The sequence below is a fragment of the Pristis pectinata genome, chromosome 8 (genome assembly GCF_009764475.1).
Source record: "Pristis pectinata isolate sPriPec2 chromosome 8, sPriPec2.1.pri, whole genome shotgun sequence".
In the NCBI taxonomy this organism is placed as follows: domain Eukaryota; kingdom Metazoa; phylum Chordata; class Chondrichthyes; order Rhinopristiformes; family Pristidae; genus Pristis; species Pristis pectinata.
In genome coordinates, this window is record NC_067412.1 from 65,627,080 (window position 1) to 65,646,436 (window position 19,357).

Below are 19,357 nucleotides of genomic sequence, written 5' to 3' on the forward strand. Positions count from 1 at the left end.
CTCCTATCATAGCCCAGGAAATGACTCACCCACTGCTGTGATACACAACATATAGCATGTGGGCTGAATTCAGCCTGTAGTATTGTTCTGGCTGGGCTTCTGCGGTCAATAGTGAGCTGCCCACATTCATTGTTTCCAGGTCCACATTTATCTGCAGCATCTTCCTGACTTGCGAGTTTTCAGCATGGTTATCTTTGGTTGGCAGTGAGCTTCGCCCATTGCTAACACACTAGCCAGGTTCCCTTGCTAAGTTTTGACAGTTGGTTCTGTCTTTGCACATGAATTAACCAGCTGTCAAAGCACTGAGCATCTCAATATCAGTAACATTATTAAATGTTTAAAAATATAGTCCAAAACAATTAGTTTCTTATGGCATGATGAATTTTATTAAAACTTGAAATAATTAAATATGCTTGCATTGTGTTAACGAATGACTTGAAACTTGCCTCAGTGGTGTTACTGTCCATTAATGTGAATGGAGATGCTAAATCTGTTCTAGGTCAATCCCGATCCGAAATGTTGACTGTCCATTTCCATCCATAGATGCTACCTGACCTGCTGTGTTCCTCCAGTGCTTTGTGTGTTGAATCTGATGCATGCCTGGCATCCAGGTGTCTTAGTGTAATTGCTGGAGAAACTGCAGGAAGTTGAAGCACTACCTCTGGATTTCATGAGGAATATACATTCTAGCTCATTTGGAATAACGGTGGCAAAACTTCTCAAAAGTTTGGTGCTTCCATATTTGCATAAATGACAGTGTTTTGGAATTTAAATCATGCCCTTCCTTCAAAACAAAATTGTATATCACTGGCTTAGTCCACGTGATTCCTTATTTTGTCACAATTCCACTTGTTTTTGTGCGTATTCTCAGATGTTCTGTTGATAAGTTCTCTATGCGAACCTTATTCATTATTTCTTTTTAATTAATAACATTTAATGCATATAACTAGGCTTATTCAAGTGTAATAATATACACAAGGTGATATAATTTTAAGATTTCAGCTCTGAATTTAAGTAATTGAAAAGGGGAGAATACCAGATATTGGAAATAACACATCAGACAGTAGCTATGGAGAGAAAGACCCTTAATGTTTCAGGTCAGTGACCCTTCTTGAGAATTGATGCAAGATCATTGACCTGAAACATCAACTATTTTTCTTGCCAGATGCTGCCTGACCTGTTTATTTTCAGCATTTTTTTTACTTCAGTCCTACAGTTCATGCTTGTGCTATGTTAACCTATTGACTGCTGTAAGATCCAAGTAAATAACTATCTGAATCAGGGCTAGCTCGTTCCACAACATGTTGGGTCTTGGCATGGTTCTGAAATAATCACCAATTTCATAATTATTGCAATAGCAATGAGTTTATATTAAATCTAACCAGCAGAAATGGCTTGAATTAAACCACCTGAGATAATGGTGCCTGCCACATTGTTTTTTCAGTGTGGCCTACTGCCTTCCCATTTATCTCCTTCACATTCCATCATGGCTCCCAGCATTTTAGCTGAAAGTTTCATGCCAATTCCAACTAAATGTTTCTACAATATTTCCTCTTGGCAGACTTTGGTGAGAAGTACTTTTGCAAGTAATGTTTTTACTTTTATTTCAAATTTTCTAGAACTGGACCCCAGTAATACTGTTCATTTGGTTTTGCTCTAAATTATAGATGTGTTGATGGTTTGTATCCCAAAAAAATGAATGAATAAATGAAAATTGGGTAATATTATAAATTGACTACATTTGCACTGTTATTTAATTTACAGACTTTAAGGACAGTACATTTTCATCTTATTTGAAGACAAAGATGTTAACTACCAGTCTCCAACACTACGTTTTGCATTCTATCGCTATGATCTCTGAAAGCGCTAGCACCATAGAGGGACTCAAAGCAACACAGCGCTTCTTGCATTGCCTTGGCCGCTATGGGAACACGCCATTCCTTTTTCCCTTGTACGGCGTTGGAGAAATGCCACAGTGCTTCTGCAGGTATGTTCATTTCTTTTTCACAAAGCTGCAACTCTAAATTTGCACATCAAAAATACTTGCAAAATGAAAATAGTATGTCATGAGTCTATTGAAAACATTTTGTTCCAATTTTAATCCATGTTAAAATTTGGATATTGAATTTTGTTAGTGCAACAGAGAACTTAATCCACAAATTAATGATGAAAACAAGTGTTATCTAACTACTTTATCAATATATCCAAAATCATTGAAAGCCTGAGCATGATTAGAAGTTGAAGGGTTTTGTACTTTGCTTCGATTGGCTGAATGCAAAATGATGAATCCAAATATAACTTCCACACCACCTAATTTTTTTAAAACCTCTAGTTCATCAAAATATTAGAAGTGCTGAATTATACTGCAGTCCCTATTCATGCAATATAGATGAAGTTATTTGGAAAATAAATCTATTGTATATTGTCTGTGGCTCGAACAGTGAATAGAGCATTTGATAAATTGAGGTTGTGTTGTGGCATTTTTGAGCTTGGCAGTTCGTTAGCAGGTTCTATTATGGTGGTGAAGCCTTTGAAAAGCAGTGAATTATTCACTTTTCATAAGGGCATTTGTGCCAAAATTTGAGTTTTGTTATTTCCTTGATTGTCCTGGTATAACATGCTGACTCTTCCAGAGTTCCTGCTTTTGGCAGGTACCTCCAGCAGGAGTGTTGCTGCTTCAGCCTCATCATCCCAATCTCCTAGAAATTTGTGGTTTTGCTTTCTGCTTATGATTTTAAATGTTCATATCTGGGATTGTTCAGTGTTGAACAATCCCAGTGGTGATTCAGTCTCTCTGTATTGGGTAGCTTGCATTCTGTGCATAATATGAAAATTAAAATTCATGCCAATCTTGGGGAAACCTCTCACTACCTTTTTAATGTCAAAAACATTTTTCTGATTATATTTTAATTAGAGAAAATTTTCATTAATATGAATCCACCTCAATTCAAATATTACTTATTAAAGAGCCAAGGGATGACATCAAAAAAAGATTGTTGGTTAGTTCTAAGCGATGTCTTTTTTGTTCCCTTTTTATCCTTTTGCCCATCTGCTCCTACCTTTCCCTCTTCTCTTTCTCTCTCACCCACCCACCCAAACCAACCCCATGCCTTTTGCTGCCTGCTCCCCTTGGGTAATCTCTCTCCTTTTTGAGCTTCATATTCTATTCTGACTGGATGCAATAGTTTGAGATGGAAACATTCAGATACTTGGTCTTGCTGTTGATGTTTTGTAGGTACTGAATTGTGCATTTCTTAACCTTAAATTAGAAGAGATAGCCATATTTCATAAGACATCTAATTTTTAATTAAATATTCCTGAAGCATTGCTTGACCTAGCTAAATATGGCATATAATGTATCCACTTGTGGCTTTGCCTCCACCAACCAGCTATTCCTTTTTTTAAAAATAATGTTATTTGGACCTTGAGGAAAATTGGTTTCATCAAGATGTTATTTCTAGTTCCCCTGCAGCAGTAAAAATAAAGACCTGAAATTTATACTGGAATATTTTTTAAAGGTGCATATGTTCTTTGTAAATGATTCCTGGAAAGAATTTCTAATCCTTAGAAATTATTATTTACTCCATTCGTTTTTCTGTATTTGAAACACAATCTGAACAGATTGACTTTAAGACCATGGACGTTGGGCAGGAATTGTTCAAACTTGCATGTGCAAGTTCTCCTGAAAGCTTGCATTTTACAATGGAATGCTTATGATTTTATGATTTTTGGGTGGAGAAGTGGCAGGTGGAGTTCAATCTGGACAAGTGTAAAGTGGTACACTTTGGAAGAACTAACATGAAGGCGGCATACAAGGTAAATGGTAGGATTCATAGCAGTGTGGAAGAACAGAGGGATCTTGGGGTCCAAGTCCATAGATTCCTCAAAGTTGCTGCACAAGTTGGTAGTGGTTAAGAAGGCATACGGCATGCTGGCCTTTCGTGGGGGGATTGAGTTCAAGAGCCGCGAGGTAATGTTGCAGCTCTGTAAACTCTGGTTAGACCACACCTGCAGTATTGTGTTCAGTTCTGGTTGCCTAATTATAGGAAGGATATGGAAGCTTTAGAGGGTGCAGAGGAGATTTACCAGGATACGGCCTGGATTAGAGAGCGTGTTTTATGAGGAAAGGTTGAGCAAGCTAGGGCTTTTCGCTTTGGAGCAAAGCAGGATGAGAGGTGACTTGATAGAGGTGTAAAAAATTGAGGGTCATAGAGTGGACAGCCAGCACCTTTTCCCCAGGGCAGCAATGGCCAATACCAGAGGACATCAGTTTACTGTCAGAGGAAGAAAGTTTAGGGGAGATGTCAGAGGTAGGTTCTTTACACAGAGAGTGGTGGGTGCCTGGAATGCACTGCCGGCAGTGGTGGTAGAAGCTGATACAATGGGGAAATTTAAAAGAGAGAGGCACATGGATGTAAGAAAAATGGAGGGTTATGGAATGTGTAGGAAGGAAGGGTTAGAATTATCATGGAGAAAGTTTATATAGGTTGGCACAACGTCTGAGGCTGAAGGGACCGTACTGTGCTTACTGTTCTATTACTGACTTCATTTCCATCAGATTTATTATTTTTGTTAACTTTATATTTAGTATGGTCTGAATTGAGTGTGATATTTTTACTGTTCACTTTTTGGGATTGTGACATGACCGACAAGGCCATGCTAATTGACAAAGTGATGATGAGCTGCCACTTTGAATCACTGCAGTCTTTCTGATGAAGGGACTGCCAACAGGATATAATGTATTTTTTGTGTTTTGCAGGTAGCTTCTGAAATTAATGGCATGGCATTCAAAAGGCTTGCTGATATTTGGACTTTAACAGTATACTAACACAGCAATGCTGTACATTCATCATTAGAGAAGTGGGCTGGTGAATCTAAATGCTTGCTGCTTTAATCTAATTTGAAGCATTGTCATGTTGAATTTTGTAACAGATCTTCATTTAAAAATTGTATTGATTCCTGCTAGTAATGTGAAATTAAAAGAAACTGCATTTGCTGAAAATCTGGGACAAAAATACTGGAAATGAGCAGCAGATTAAGCAGCATCTGTGGAAAGACTTAACTGTTTGTGTTGTATACTACATCAGATTTGGGAAAGGAAACAAATTAGTTTTGCATTGCAAAAATGATGGAGAGGGGATGGATGGGGCATGGAATATCTTTGAAAGGGTGGAAGTAGGATTGCCAAGGGTTTTTTTTTTGAAGCCATCTGATTGGTAGATTTAAACAGGTCATTTAGAGAGAAAAATGTAAATGCTATGAAATGCAAAGCAGCAAGAGATGCTTAGCAGATCGGACAGTATCAATGGAGAGAAATCTGAATATTTGCTGGGACATAGAATATAAGTGCAGGGAGATCTTAGTACGGTTTTATAAAACACTGGTTAGTCTACAGCTTGAACATTGTGTGGAGGTCTGGTCAGCACTAGGAAGGATGTCATTCCACTGGAGAGGGTGCGAAGGAAATTCACCAGGATTTTGCCTGGAATGGGATGTTTTCAGATAAGAGAGAATGGATAGGTTGGTTTTGTTTTTACTGAGCAGGAGGCTGAGAGGGGATCTGGCCAAGTCAATTATGAGATGTGCAGATAGACATCTCTATCTGTGCCACAGGGAAAGGTTTCTTTTTGCTAGCCTGAGACCAGAGAGCATGGGTTTAAGCAGAAGAGCAAGACGTTCAGAGGGGATCAAAGAAAGATTTTTTTAACCCAGAGACTGCAATCTGGAACGTACTGCCTGAGGGTGGGGGAAGGCAGGTACTCAACATTTTAAGAAGCATCTGAACAAGTAGTTGAATCACCAAGGCATAGTGAGCTATGGACCAAATGCTGGTATAAGGGGTTGGTATGTAGTTAGCTACCTGATGGTTGGCATAAGCATGGTGTGTTGAAAGATATCTCTGCTGTGACTCTGACTCTGTACAGTTCTAGTATAAACAGAAAATAAATTGCCTGAAATTGCTGAATTTCATTATTGAGTCCTGAAGAGTCCAGGACAGAAGATGATCCTTAAGCTTGCATTGAGCCTTGTCAAACAGTGCAAGAGTCCACATGGATCAGACTGTAATGGGAAATTAAAATGATAGACAGCTGGAAGCTCTGGATTGCAATGTGGGCTGAGCAAAGGTGCTCTGCAAAGCAGTCACCCAATCTGCATGCGACTGCATCATGAGCACTGAAACAGTACACAAGATTGGAAGAAATGGAAGTGTATTACTACCTCATCTGTGAAGGACACTTTATGTTCCTAGAAAGGTGGAGAGGATGAAATAAGGGCAGGTATTGCATCTCCTGTAGTTGCATGGGGAAAGTGTAATAAGGCAAGGAGACTTTGGATATGAAAGAGCAGACCAGGGAGTTGTGGAGAGAATGGTTGCTTTGAAATGCTTAAAGATTAAGGGAAAATGTGTTTGGTGGTGGGATTTTGTCAAAGAGAGCGACAAAAATTGCAAAGGGTTGTACACAGAACACAGACTCGTAGGGTGCGAGGCAAAGACCAGAGGAACTCGATCCTTGCCCTTTCTGGAAGGAGAGGGGGTAAGCAAAAGTATGGAAAATCGATGTAATATGGTCAATGGCTCTGTCCACTTTGATAGAGGGGAATCCACAGGGGAAATTAAAGAAATGCATATTGTCAGACCAAATATAACAAGACAGTAACTTGGAAAAATATTATGGAATCTTTGCAGGAGGAAGTAAAATTCTAAATTGTCATCCACTGCAAAGAAGTTAACTCTACAGAAGTATTAAATTGTTTTCAATTGAATGGATACTTTTAATAAAACTGATCTCCATCTGCAGCTTTCAAGTTGCCAGTTAATATTTATCATTTTTAATGGAACCAATGGATTTTTTTTCCTCAATACAATGAAAGGCTCCTTGGAAGGGAACAGATTGGCATTCTTTCAGCAGAAAATCATTTTTTTGTAGATGTAAGCTATATAATGTAGATGTCCTTGCTATCCACATCCAGACTTTTGAATATGGTCTCCTTGCTAGGCTGTTCCCAGTGATGCCATTTACAGGTATCTCCAAGCTGGCAGCACAACCAAATAGCCCCTGCAACTGCTCAATGAGTAGTCATTAAAAATTCAACTGCAGGAAATGTTCCTACAGGCTGTTAAATTTGCATGTTTTCTGGGTCCGACTGGCAGGATTGTAGTTCAGTGTTTATAAAATTGCTTCTGGTGACAGCAAAGCTGTAATTGCCTTATTTGGGATGATAGAGGGGCCTGGTACAGGATATACTAGGCTAAAAATAGGCTAGGATATCCTCAAATGAGATTTGTTTTCAAAACAGTACTAAGAAAGTTAACATTGAAAATATTAATGGCAAAATGTTGAAGTATATTCCATTATCAACAAATTAACTGATACCTGTTAATAGTCAGAGTGTGGAGGTGATTTTTCAAATGTAATCCTTTTTGTATTGGCAGAAGAGCTGGAAGTCAGTTTCTAGCCAATAAATATTTATTAAGCAGTGTTACCATCTCCCAAAAAGAATTGAGTTGGGATAATTCTGTTTAAATAAAAAGTAAAATTATTCTGTTTTGTTTTTTGAACAGGCAAAATGAAATTGGGTTGAATTGTGGGATACAAATTGAGGGCATTTGAACAGGTACACTTTTTATCAACATCTTGAATTGAATAATACACATTGAAAATAGTTAATCCCAATTAGTTTTGTCATTGAACTTAAAAATGCAATATGCAGACCCATACATCATTTTTGCTTCAGCAGTTAGCATTATCTAAGTAGTTTTGTCTTAGCCTTGTTTGTCTGAATCTTTTCAAGGTGACCAGAAATAATTTTAAATTATTTGCTAAGTTTTTTCTCCATTCAATCAATTTTATTTATTGCTAGTTTGTTTCAATGAAAAACAAATGTTTTAACTTGGTCTTTTATGCATTTTAATAAAATAGTTAACAATTTGCAGGTAATGAGTTGCATGGACTTTTATCTTTTCTATTTTTTTGGCCAATGTAGTTTAAGTTGAAATAGTTTCCACTCTGATATTTAACAAAAAAAAATCCTAGCTCTAACAGAAGCAAAAAATGCCCTCAAGCCTATTTAGTTCTTGTTATGTTAGCTTTTAATTAAGAAAAACAACTAGTTAGAGGCAGTATTTTCTCTCCATTAATGTAAGTGTGTAATGAAGATTTATTTTGGAAGTGACCTTCACTGTATTAGCAGAAACAGTAATCAGCAGAATTAATAGAATAATCAAATTATATACAGAACCATAAATCATCATGTATAGTGCTGTCAGAGTTCAGCTATTAATGGGTCTTATTGTTTAGCAGCTGCATTAAAAATTGCTTTCACTGATTTGTCTTGATAGGAACTGAAATGGCATTTAAGGACTATATGAAGCAGTATGATGCGAGGTCTGAAGTTTTTGCAGTTGTTAATTTAGTCATAATATGATTTGATACTGGAAGGTTAAAGGTGAGAACAAATACAGTTTAAGCATCCTCTTTTTCAGCAAATGAATGCACATTAGTGATGGTAGCAGTTAGTTGGATATTTCAAATGACATTACTACTTTTTAGGGTTAATAGCATGAAAAGGTTCCTCGCAACTCCTGTACAGACCACAATTATCAGAGCTATTTTCTGTATATGATTAAGATTGGTTGTCTTTGATTTACTACTGCAGAGGGTAATGGAGATGACCTTTATTTCTTTGGTGGTGCAAGTGGTTCAGTTTAAATCTTGATGGTAAAAGTGAAAACCTATGAGCCGTTCTGTAGTCATTAACTTCATAGAAGAAAACCTGCCTGCTCACGTTAGTGACCGATTAGCTTCGGATCTTTGAATCAAAGAAGCTGTACTTTCATCCTCCTGAGTATATATCTGATGCTGCAGTTAGTGCATCTAACCTGTTGGTCAAGCATATCCAGATCTCTACCTGTTTTGTAGTCTATTAATTGTTAATAATTAAGAAGATAAAATTGTTCAGGCTTAACCCAAGAAAATCAATTTATCTTAAATTTCTTTTTATTTGGCATTGTAGACATTTGAGAGAGGAAGAGTGGCTTCCAGATTTCCATCAACCCTAAAGGGATGGGAGTCGGTCAGTGGAGAAATGCTTGTTGATAGCACTTCTAGCTCCAATTTAGGATTCTTTGCCTTTGTGTTCCATTTGCCACCACATGATGTAGTAACATCCTGGTTAAATAACTACTAAACTGTCCAGACGCTTGGATATTAGTTTGAATCCTTCCTTGGTAGCTATAGAATTTAAATTCAATTAATCGAATAAATCTGGGGTAGAAGGCAAGTATCAGTAATGGGATTATAATACTAGTAGATCGTCATATAAACCTTAAGACAGGGAAATCTGTCATCTTTCCAGTTTGGCCTAGAAGTGACCCCAGACCTACAGCAGTATGACTGACTCTTTGTGACCTTTTGAAATGGCTGACTGGCCCACTTAGTTCAGGTATTTGAAGATAGGATGTGTATGTGGGCCTAGCTTTAAGTCGGTACTGAGGAAACTGGAAATGTGAAATAAAAGTAAATTATTTTGGAAATAGTTGGTTAGGCAAGCAGCGCCTATGGTTAGAATAGAATAGAAGTTGATCACCTTTTAATAGTAGATGAAAATGACTGTCCTAAAATCGCTTCTAACAGAATCTTAAATGATAACTATTCACACACAAAACCTATAGTGCACAGGTACATTAATGCCATGCTATAAATGATTTATTTAAGCTGGTATTAAATCTGGGGAAAAATAACAAATGTCAATATGCTCTAATAGAAGTTTGGAATGACCTTATTTTTCATAACTGTATAAAAGAAAATGTGTTTTATGCCCACTATGAGGGGTGGGGGAGAGAAACTTGAGCTGTTGCCTACTCTCCTCATTTGTCTCGGAAATGGTGCTAATTATTGAAATGAGTGGTGTCCAGCTTTTATACCAGCTCTGAGGGCATGTTGCAATCCTAGTTATATGGAAGTATTTTTTTAGTAGCATATTAGTGCTTTATATCTTTAGTTGAAATATAACAAATCTCAAGTTTAATTTGATAATGGACTGCTTGGGAAGGGTTATATTTTAATGGAATTTTCATAGTTGCTGAATGCAGCAAGTTCAAATGTTTATTCTTTTTCGGCTTTAATGGGTAACGCTGGCATATGAGCTTGGAATTTTATTTGGCCTGTGTAATTCTTTTAAAACTAAAGGTCAAGTTCTGATATTCCATGAAGAAAAAGAAATTTGCATTGAGTATAATATCAGGAAGTCATGCTACAGCTATATAAAACTTTGGTTAGGCTGCACTTGAAGTATTATGTGCAGTTCTGGTTGCCCTGTTACAGGAAAGATGTGGAGACTGTGAAAAGGGTTCAGAAGAGGTTTACCAGGATGCTGCCTGGATGGATGGGTATGAGCTATAAGGATAGGTTAGACAAACTTCAGTTGTTTTCTTTGGCGTGTTGGATGCTGAGGGGAGACCTAATAGAAGTTTATAAAATTGAGAGGCATAGATGGGATAGATGGTCAGAATCATTTTCTCAGGGTAGAAATGTCAAATACTAGAGGACATGCATTGGAGGTGAGAGGGGGAAAGTTTAAAGGAGATATGCGGGGCAAGTCTTTTTAATGTGGAAAGTAGTAAGTGCCTGGAAAGGGCTGCCGGGGTAGTGGTGGAAGCAAGTAGAATGGTGGCTTTTGGATAGAAACTCAAATATGCAAGGAATAGAGCGATTATGGATTGGGTACAGGCAGAAGAGATTTGGTTTAATTTGGTGTCATGTTCCATGCAGACATCATGGGCTAAAGGGCCTGTTCCTGTTCCATGCAGTTGCTTCTCAGCTTTTCAGACCCTTGGGACATCTCAATGTTTTACATTAATTTCTTTTTCTTATCGCTTATGTGAATACATTCATTGACTGCATGCCCTAAGATGTACAACACATCCAATTTAAGCTATGCAGTAATTCATAGAGCAAAAGGTAAAGTATTAACTTTGTTAGTGTCTGGTTCATTTTTGTATTTATTTCAACATTGAGGGAGGTCATTCAGCCTGTCAAGTTTATGCCATAAGAGAAAGTATTCAATTCATACTAGAAGTGGATTAATAATCTTTTTGCTATAATTCTGTTTGCATCTCTAGTTGGCAGAGATTTTTTGTTTTTTTGCCATTCATCCTTTACTTGGTCTTGTTCTAGTGCACTCTTGGTTCATTGAAAGCAAAAAGGTACAGGAAACAAGTGAAGATTTAAAAAAAAGGTTTTTTCTTTGACCTGTGAAATTAGGGATGGGTAATAAATGCTTGATGTGTGAAAGTAATTGGTGCTTGCCACTGTTACAATTTGCTTTTTTTAAAGCAGACATTTTGGCAACCTAGTCAGGGTTTTGTCAGACTCTGTACATGACTTGAATTTCAGGAGGCTTGGAAGTTTAAAATATTCTACTTGATTTCCCATGCTGTATCTCAGACTTTTTAGTTGAAGGAATTGGTGCTGGTTGTTCAAATCTATATCAATGATTTGGATGAGGATATCAAATATAATATATTCAAACTTTCTGATTCTAAAGTGGCTAGAAGTGTGGGTTATGAAGAGGATGCAGAGATGTAGCAAAAACCAAAATGCTGGAGGAACTCAGGGGGTCAAGCAGTATCTGTGGAGAGAATTATACAGTCGATGGTCCAGGTGAAGGGTCTCAACCTGAAATGCCAACTGTCCATTTCCCTTCCATGGCTGCAGCCTGACTTGCTGAGTTCCTCCAGCATTGTTTTTTGCTCCAGATTCCAGCATCCGCAGTCTCGTCTCCTTGAAGAAATGCACACCAGCTAAGAATGGCTGAAAGCATAATGGCTGGAATCTAATGGTGGTGAGGGAGGAATGAGGTCAACTTTTGGGGGGGTGGGGGTGGTGGGGGGATGGAAAACAGCCAGAATATTTTTTAGATGGTGAGTGACTTGAAGAGTTGAGATTTGAGGAACCTGAATATAATTGTCTACACGTCAATGAAAGTTCAACATGCATGTAAAAGGAAGACAACTAAGAATGCTGGGTTTTACTGCACTAGTATGGGAGCATGGAGTTCTCACTTGAAACTTTGTGTACATATTTAGTGGACAGTGTCAATAGGCAGATGTTTCCCCTGGCTGGTGTGTCTTGTGTTCAAAGCCTCAAAATAAGGGGTTTGCCATTTAGAGATGAAGTTTCTTCACTCAGTGTAATGAATCTTTTGAAATTATTTTACCAAAGAGCACTGAAGCAACTTGGTCACTGAGTATGTTCAAGTCTGATCAATGGATTTTTCGATATTATGGAAGTTGAGGGATATAAGGTTAGTGCAGGAAAGTGGCACTAAGGTAAAAGGTTTGTCTGCCCATCCATCAGCTGTAAACTACTCGCTTAAAGAACACTTCCTGTTTTTAAGCTACTTCAAGTAGAATGCCTATCACCATTCATTCAGCTGTTTTGAAACTCCACTTGGATTGCCTTTTTGTTCAGGATTGCCTTTTGCTACCATCTTTTCTCCTAACACTGCCTCAATACTTCAAAATTGGTCAAAATTCTCTGGCCATGCTTTCCAAATGTTAGCTTTGTTTTCAACAATTAGGACTATACATTGCATTCAAGGTGTAGCTTGAGCATAACATAGCAGAGGTTGGTCAGTTTCCTCTGGGTTTTTACTATCTTGGTGTGTTGTTCAACATGTTACTGACTTTGGTGGCTGCTCACTATTAGCTGAACGTCTTGAGTGTCAAATTTGTTACGTATATTTTGAAGGGCAGTGTGTCTTGGCCAGTACTTAGCCCGTAATCAGCACAACTGTAAGCAGATTGTCTGAATGTTTTCACTTCGGTGTTTGTTAGAGCTTGCTGTGCAGAAGTTGGACATTGAGTTTCCTTCATTTTATGAACAGCAACACATTTATGATCAACCTGAAAGAGAAGTGAAAAGTATGTCATGTGGGCAGACCTTTTTTCCTTTTGATTGTCAACATCATTGGGAAAGTACTTTAGTCAGTTCTTCAAGCTAATTTGTTACATTTCACTCATTGTTTTGCTTTTATTCAGCTCATATTAGAAGTTGAGCTACCTTCTCTGTACTAATTCTCCCTGGTTTGACATTTCTAGATACGTGGTTAAATGTGTATCCAAAGACGGCAAAATGTTACATGTTTGATCCATTAGAGTAACACATACAACTGAAGTTTCATTCAAATGAATGGCACTACTCGAGGTATTGAATGCCATGAACTTACACAGTAGATGAAAACTCAACTTGCATAATATTAAGTGTCCAGTCAATATGTCATTGGCCATCTGTGATGCTGAAAGTTAGCTATTGCAAGTCTGAAATCCCTCTTTCAGTTTTGAATTGTTGCAAATATTAAAACGTTTAAATTTGATTTGTTTTTACTTCATTTCTCTCTGCCATAAGCTAGTGTTTCTAAATTTACTACTATTTCTGTGCATGCTTTGTCATTGATTTCAACTATTTTTAATTTTCACAATCCTCCCGTGTATGTAAGTCATTGAGTCTAGTTAAGGAGATCAACATTTGCTTGCGTTAGTTGAGTTTGCAGAATCCTATTTTTTTCTGGTGATGTGAGCAGTTCATAAACTGATCAATGTCATGTAATTTTTATATATATGTTCTAGCCCAACAAATAAGCTTTTCTTGAACCCTCCCTCTGCATTTAGTAGACTATCGTGGCCTACTAAATGCAGAGGGAGGATTACCTGGATATTGCAGTTGGTAGCAAGGTGATAATACTAGCTGCTCATCACTGACCTCTGATTAAGGCTCCCATAAAAGTCTAATGCTCTGTGATCTGGGCTTCCCTTTTTCTAGGTTGCTGCTGGAAGTTAGTTCATTCATGTTTTTGATGCCCAGTAGTTGCTTTAACACCAAACTAGATGAACTGGTGGAAAAATTCTCAGACTGCAAGTCAACAAGTATAAAGCTAAGCTTTCTTTAACTAATTTCTTAAACATTTTACAGAACACAAAAATTGGAACCTCTATATAAAAAAAATTCTCATCTTGCCCAGCAATCATTCAGCATATTTGTGTTTTTTTTAGTTTTGATCTTTCCTTAAATGTCCTTCCTATTTTTAGAGCTGAATTTTTTTTTGACTTTTTGTTACTTTTTGTTTTTGGGGTCCCTTTTTTATAATTACCATTTAAGACATTTCTGCTTTTCCTTTCCTGTAGGATTTGTAGATATATTTAACTCTCTGTTCGATCCATGTAGATTACCACATGCAGCTGAAGAGTTTCGTACCTGAGGTGAATGGCAGCTTGTAGTGCATATTCTGACTCATTTACTATCTTAAGTATGAATTTGATAGATTCATATTTCATAATGAGGTTGGTACCAGCTGGTGGTTGATATGCCAGGTGAGCTATTTAAAATAATAGTCTCCAAATGGGTACAGGAAATTTATGTAGCCAATTAAGAGCAATGGCATTCTAAAATAAATTATGTAACTCATTTTACAATATCAGTCCCGACCTGTAATATTGGTGAAGGATTCAACTGGTGGAGATTTAATGCACATTCTTCCATCGTGCAATGGCTTCAATACTGCACAGTTACCCCTAAACTGCGTACATTTCCACCATAAATTCCTTGTTCCATTTTAAAAGTACCTGCTCAGCAAGCCCAAGAAGAAAAACGCATGCTACTCTTTGGGTGTGAGAATTGCATTTTTCATCTGGGATTGGTTTTACTGTGAGTGGAGAGGTATAACTTGAGCTTTGATCATTCATGCTAAATGTGTAAAATAGGAGCAGTTGTTTATTCTGCTTCTAAATTTCATTTCATTGCAATGTCTGCTGTAAATAAGAGTTTAAAGCCAGTAACCAGCATCTTCCTAAGAAAATACAAAAACTGGAGCTATCAGGCATAGATGCTTTTAATGCACATTAGCTGATATTGAGTTTCTGAAAATTGCTATATTTCAACTGTTTCCATATTACTGGAAGTAAAGTGGTAGAAGTGCTATTATAACACAAATAGTAAAAAGTTGGCAACATTTTTGTACTGAAGTGAATGTAATTAAAGTTATTTTAAACTGTCATATTGTAATGTGATAAAACTAAATTCTAGTTTTCCTTTTGTATTTTTCAAAGTACAATCTCATTTGGATAGTTTTTTTCCTATTTGTTCATGCTTTATCTGTAGAGGCAGGTTTGGACCAATTTTTGGGGTAATGATATGTCTGGTAGAAATTAAAGTAGAATGTTGGTGTGGCGACATTGAGCTAATGGAGATCATGCAATGAACTTGGGCCATGGCTTGCACCTTAAGTAGCAGGTTAATTTCTACAACTTTAAATATTGTACTAAGTGCTGGAGCTTCGGCAGATTCAACACAGATGGTTTGGCAATGGGAGGTAGAATTAGGACTGAGGGAGGTGGTATGTTGGGAGGGAGAAAGGAGTTTTAACACGAGCATTGGCATTTCTCTTGAGTTTCGTTGTGGGTTATCAGAGGAGTGGTTAGCAGATGGAAGAGATAGTAGAAGGGAAATTTCAAATTACTTTCAAAGCCATGAGGTTCACTGTGTTTACACATGCAGAAGGGTGTGGGGGGAAAGAATCATCAATGAGAACATTTGGCTTTGCAGGTGAATCAGAACTCCAGCCCAAGCCTGGGGCAAAGTTAATCCTATTGTATGGAGGAAAATGTTGGTCCAGGAAATTTAATAAGCAATGGGCAATTTTACAATTACCTTAGCTGTAAGAAATGCTGAATGTAAGACTTTGAATTAACAGAATACACCCACAAATCTTAATGTATCAATTTAAACCATGATAGAAATTAAATGTCAGAAATAAAAATCCACTGAAGTGAAGAAAGATATTCTGCTAAATAGAGCAGGTAGTATTTCAAACTCGTGCATTTTTCACCAAACGGAATTTTTTTTTTCAATGGAGTAGCTGAGTTTTATCGTGAAAAGAAAATAAGACTGGAATTGTGCAATCATAAGTTAGAGCGACTTGTACACTGGATCAGATAGCTCAGTTAACTTTTAATGATATACCCTCTTCTTTCACATTGACACAATGGTGGTAGTTTAAGTTGAACTCAAAGATGGGCTGATGGTGGAAGTGCATAAAGGTAAATTTCACATCTTCAAGTGAGTTTTAAATCACATTTGACTGCAAATCACTGAACATTTTGTTTGGCAGTGTTTCATTTTGATGTACAGGGGAAAATAAGTTGTGCTTTTTGTGACTTTGAAGTAGGATAAAATAGGAAAAATACAAAAGACTAAATAGAGTGTACTGAGAGTATGTGACTGACTAATTTTGAGAGTAATAAAGCTGACGTATATGGGACTAAAATACAATTTCTTTGGAACATTTTCTCCTTTTTAAGCTCATAGTTGGCATGGACAAGGTATGCAAAATTTTTGAGTTGTGTAACTGGTATGTAATCACAGTGCAGAATGCCAGAATGAAACTGCTCAATTACTCCTCACAATTATTGAGCTGCATCTTGGGGCTGTGGGTCAGATACTCCTTTTTGGCTCTTAGTACCGATCAGCAGTTTGTACACGTTTACAGTAAAACTAGATGTTTTCCAGAATTTCAGAAACGAGAATAAAACAAGACCTCCAATTACATGCACACGGTTCTGAAAAGGTAAAATATGATAGCAACATTGACATTTTAAACGACTATTTGATTTGGTTTTATTGTATTTTTATGCTAGTATCATTTTCCATTAATAAAATATCAAGAGACTATTAGATCTTCTTTCACTTGTGATTTTTATCAGCCATTAGAGGGAAGTTAACTGTCTCTGACTACTGAACGATATTATGTGAATCTTTGCTTAATGTAGAATTGACTTTGAGTAGGAATCAACAGATGCCTGCAAGAGCATTATTGGGGAGGTAGGAGGTTATAGTAATTGATCCTTAAAAGGTCTTAAACATGATGCAAGCTTAGAGCACTATTTCTCCACCCCCTCCACATATGAAGACCATTGCAATGCATACATTCTCAACCAGAAATTAAGTGTTACTAGGTTTGTCTAAAGTGTATATACACATACAGTGCAATCATGCACTTCTATTAATTGTCATTACATGCAGATTTATTGTTCCACTCAACTCAAATTCCATCAACTTTGCTCCTAAGTTCCATCTCTCCACCTCCACGTTGTCCATCTCTGTCTCTGACTCTGGAGAGACCCATCAAAATATGGTAGTCTCTCTGCGGAACACCACAATTCATTTCAATTTGTAACATAGTTAAATAGTTCTATCTCCCTGAAAATGGCTTAAGGTCTTTTGGATGCATCAAACGTATACAAAAATTAGTAAAATTGAATGGTCCACCCACTGTTGAATTAGACATCTATTCAGTAAGTAGAAAGGCATCGCCAGCTGTGTCGGCCCATCAAAATTCTCTTAATTAACATCTGATTTTAATCTGCTGTTAAACGTCACTTGGTAGCAAAGGCATAGAATACTCTTTGGTGAGGAACTTCAGGTCCAAGACCAGCAGTGGCTTTGGCCTGATTTGGGCTGTCTGAGACCTGAGCATGTAGTTATAAGACTGGGGTAAGCGATGAGGAGAAAACCACCTTGATGGTCCTTGACGATATATTTTGTCTCAAGTGCATGAGGGTTCTGGTTATAGTATACATAAGATTTATTGAGAGGCCTGTTCCACTTTTTTAAATTATCGAGGACCCTTCATTTTTGTTATTTGGCATACCATCATGTGAAGTGAGATGTATTTCAAAACCAGATAGCTAATAGGTGCAGTGGGTCATCAACAGAAACAATTGTCTCACTAACATCAGTTTACCTATAACCTGATATATTCCCTGCTCTACAGTTTAACTGGTGTTTAATGAATGTTGAAGACTTCGCCAGCAGCAACCTTTTGGTTATTTAATTTTTCCTGGATTCCACCTTGTTGCTCCTACCTTTATTAACACAAAATATGAACTCCTTTTCTGTCTCAGCAGATGCTGCCTAAGCTGCACAATATTTTCAGTATTTTTGGCTTTTCAGTTACTGCAATCACAATATTTGACATATGGTTTTCCATTTATGTTATTAGTTATGTATTCAAATTTCTAACTTCTGTGTTGACCAGCAGCATCCTTGCTATGACTTGGAAGTTAATATTCAAATCCAGAATACTTAATTAGAAATCAAACTCCCAAAACTTGGAGTTGCTTTTCTTGCATGGTAGCCTTTTACCTTATAATGACCTGGTATTTCACTTCCCACATGAATGTGAGCTGTCATAGTTGAAGACAACATTGATTAAAAGCAAAAGTTTAAGATTTTGATTAATATCTAGATTTTAATATCTAGAAAGTTTGCACTTTCCACTTCATGATTAGTATCAACATTTTATTGAAAAGATAACCGAAGATCATGGCTATTATGATGTGACTTGCATCCAGCTCCTTCTGTGTATGATACCAACATAATCCACCACCTAAACATTTATTGGAAACATTGTTATCATTCTTTTTGAGAGCTTTCATAATAATTTACATCCTTAAATAGTTTTGTCATTGCAATGAGATTAGATTGTAAAAATTGATCCCATATTGACCAATTATGTAATGTCATAACAAATGTTGCAATGTAGTCACGTTCATGATGGATTTTTTTTTTTAGTTTGAGGATCAGTGGCTGTCTATGGTTTATTAAACATTCCTGGACAGGACAGTATGACTCAAGCGGGTGAGCAAATCCCATCTTGGGCAAATGCTGTATATAATTGTTGCATAAAGCTTCCAACAAATGCTTTAATTAGATTATTGAAAGGTTTGTAGTATTTTTGTGTTGCTTTAGGTTCTGCTATTTCCAACTCACATTATTAATTGTGAACCCCCTGCCCCCATCAAGGCCTGCAGATTTCAAATCAATCAAAATTATTAACAGCCCTCCCATGCTTGACTACACTGCTTTATTAGGGCAAGCACAGTTTACTATTCAATGTGCAATATATTCTGCTAGAGTTGTATTCCTTTAAAGACAAAATATTTAATTGATCTGACCTGTTTTCTTCATGTTTGCTGTTTGATCTAGGAGCCTTTTACTTTAAAATGTGCTTGTAAGCATAAAGCAGAAGCATTTGAGGATCATTGTGAATCTGTAACAGGTATCTATCTGCTCCAGAAATCATACAACTTTTGTGCTTATTCACTGGGCAGTGACAATGCTCACTGTCCATGAGGTAACTTCCTCAAGGAATTGATCTGTGATGGGAACTTTTAGTTTTTTGACTGTTTTATTATGAGGCATCAAGTCAGGGAAATTACTAGTGCCAAACAGCTGTGGTGCCATCAAGCTGACTTGGCAGCTACTGTTAGTTAAAATTCTCTTAACATCTGATTTTAATC

At 37.0% G+C, this 19,357-nt stretch overlaps 1 protein-coding gene across 1 annotated transcript in view; it reads left to right on the forward strand.

Moving 5' to 3' along the window:
- chm (CHM Rab escort protein) overlaps positions 1-19,357 on the forward strand; it is an 84,290-nt gene that overhangs the window by 33,460 nt on the left and 31,473 nt on the right. The window contains exon 8 of the mRNA XM_052021204.1: positions 1,765-1,987. Within this exon, the coding sequence (XP_051877164.1) occupies positions 1,765-1,987 (223 nt within the window). The remainder of the gene's footprint in view (positions 1-1,764; positions 1,988-19,357) is intronic.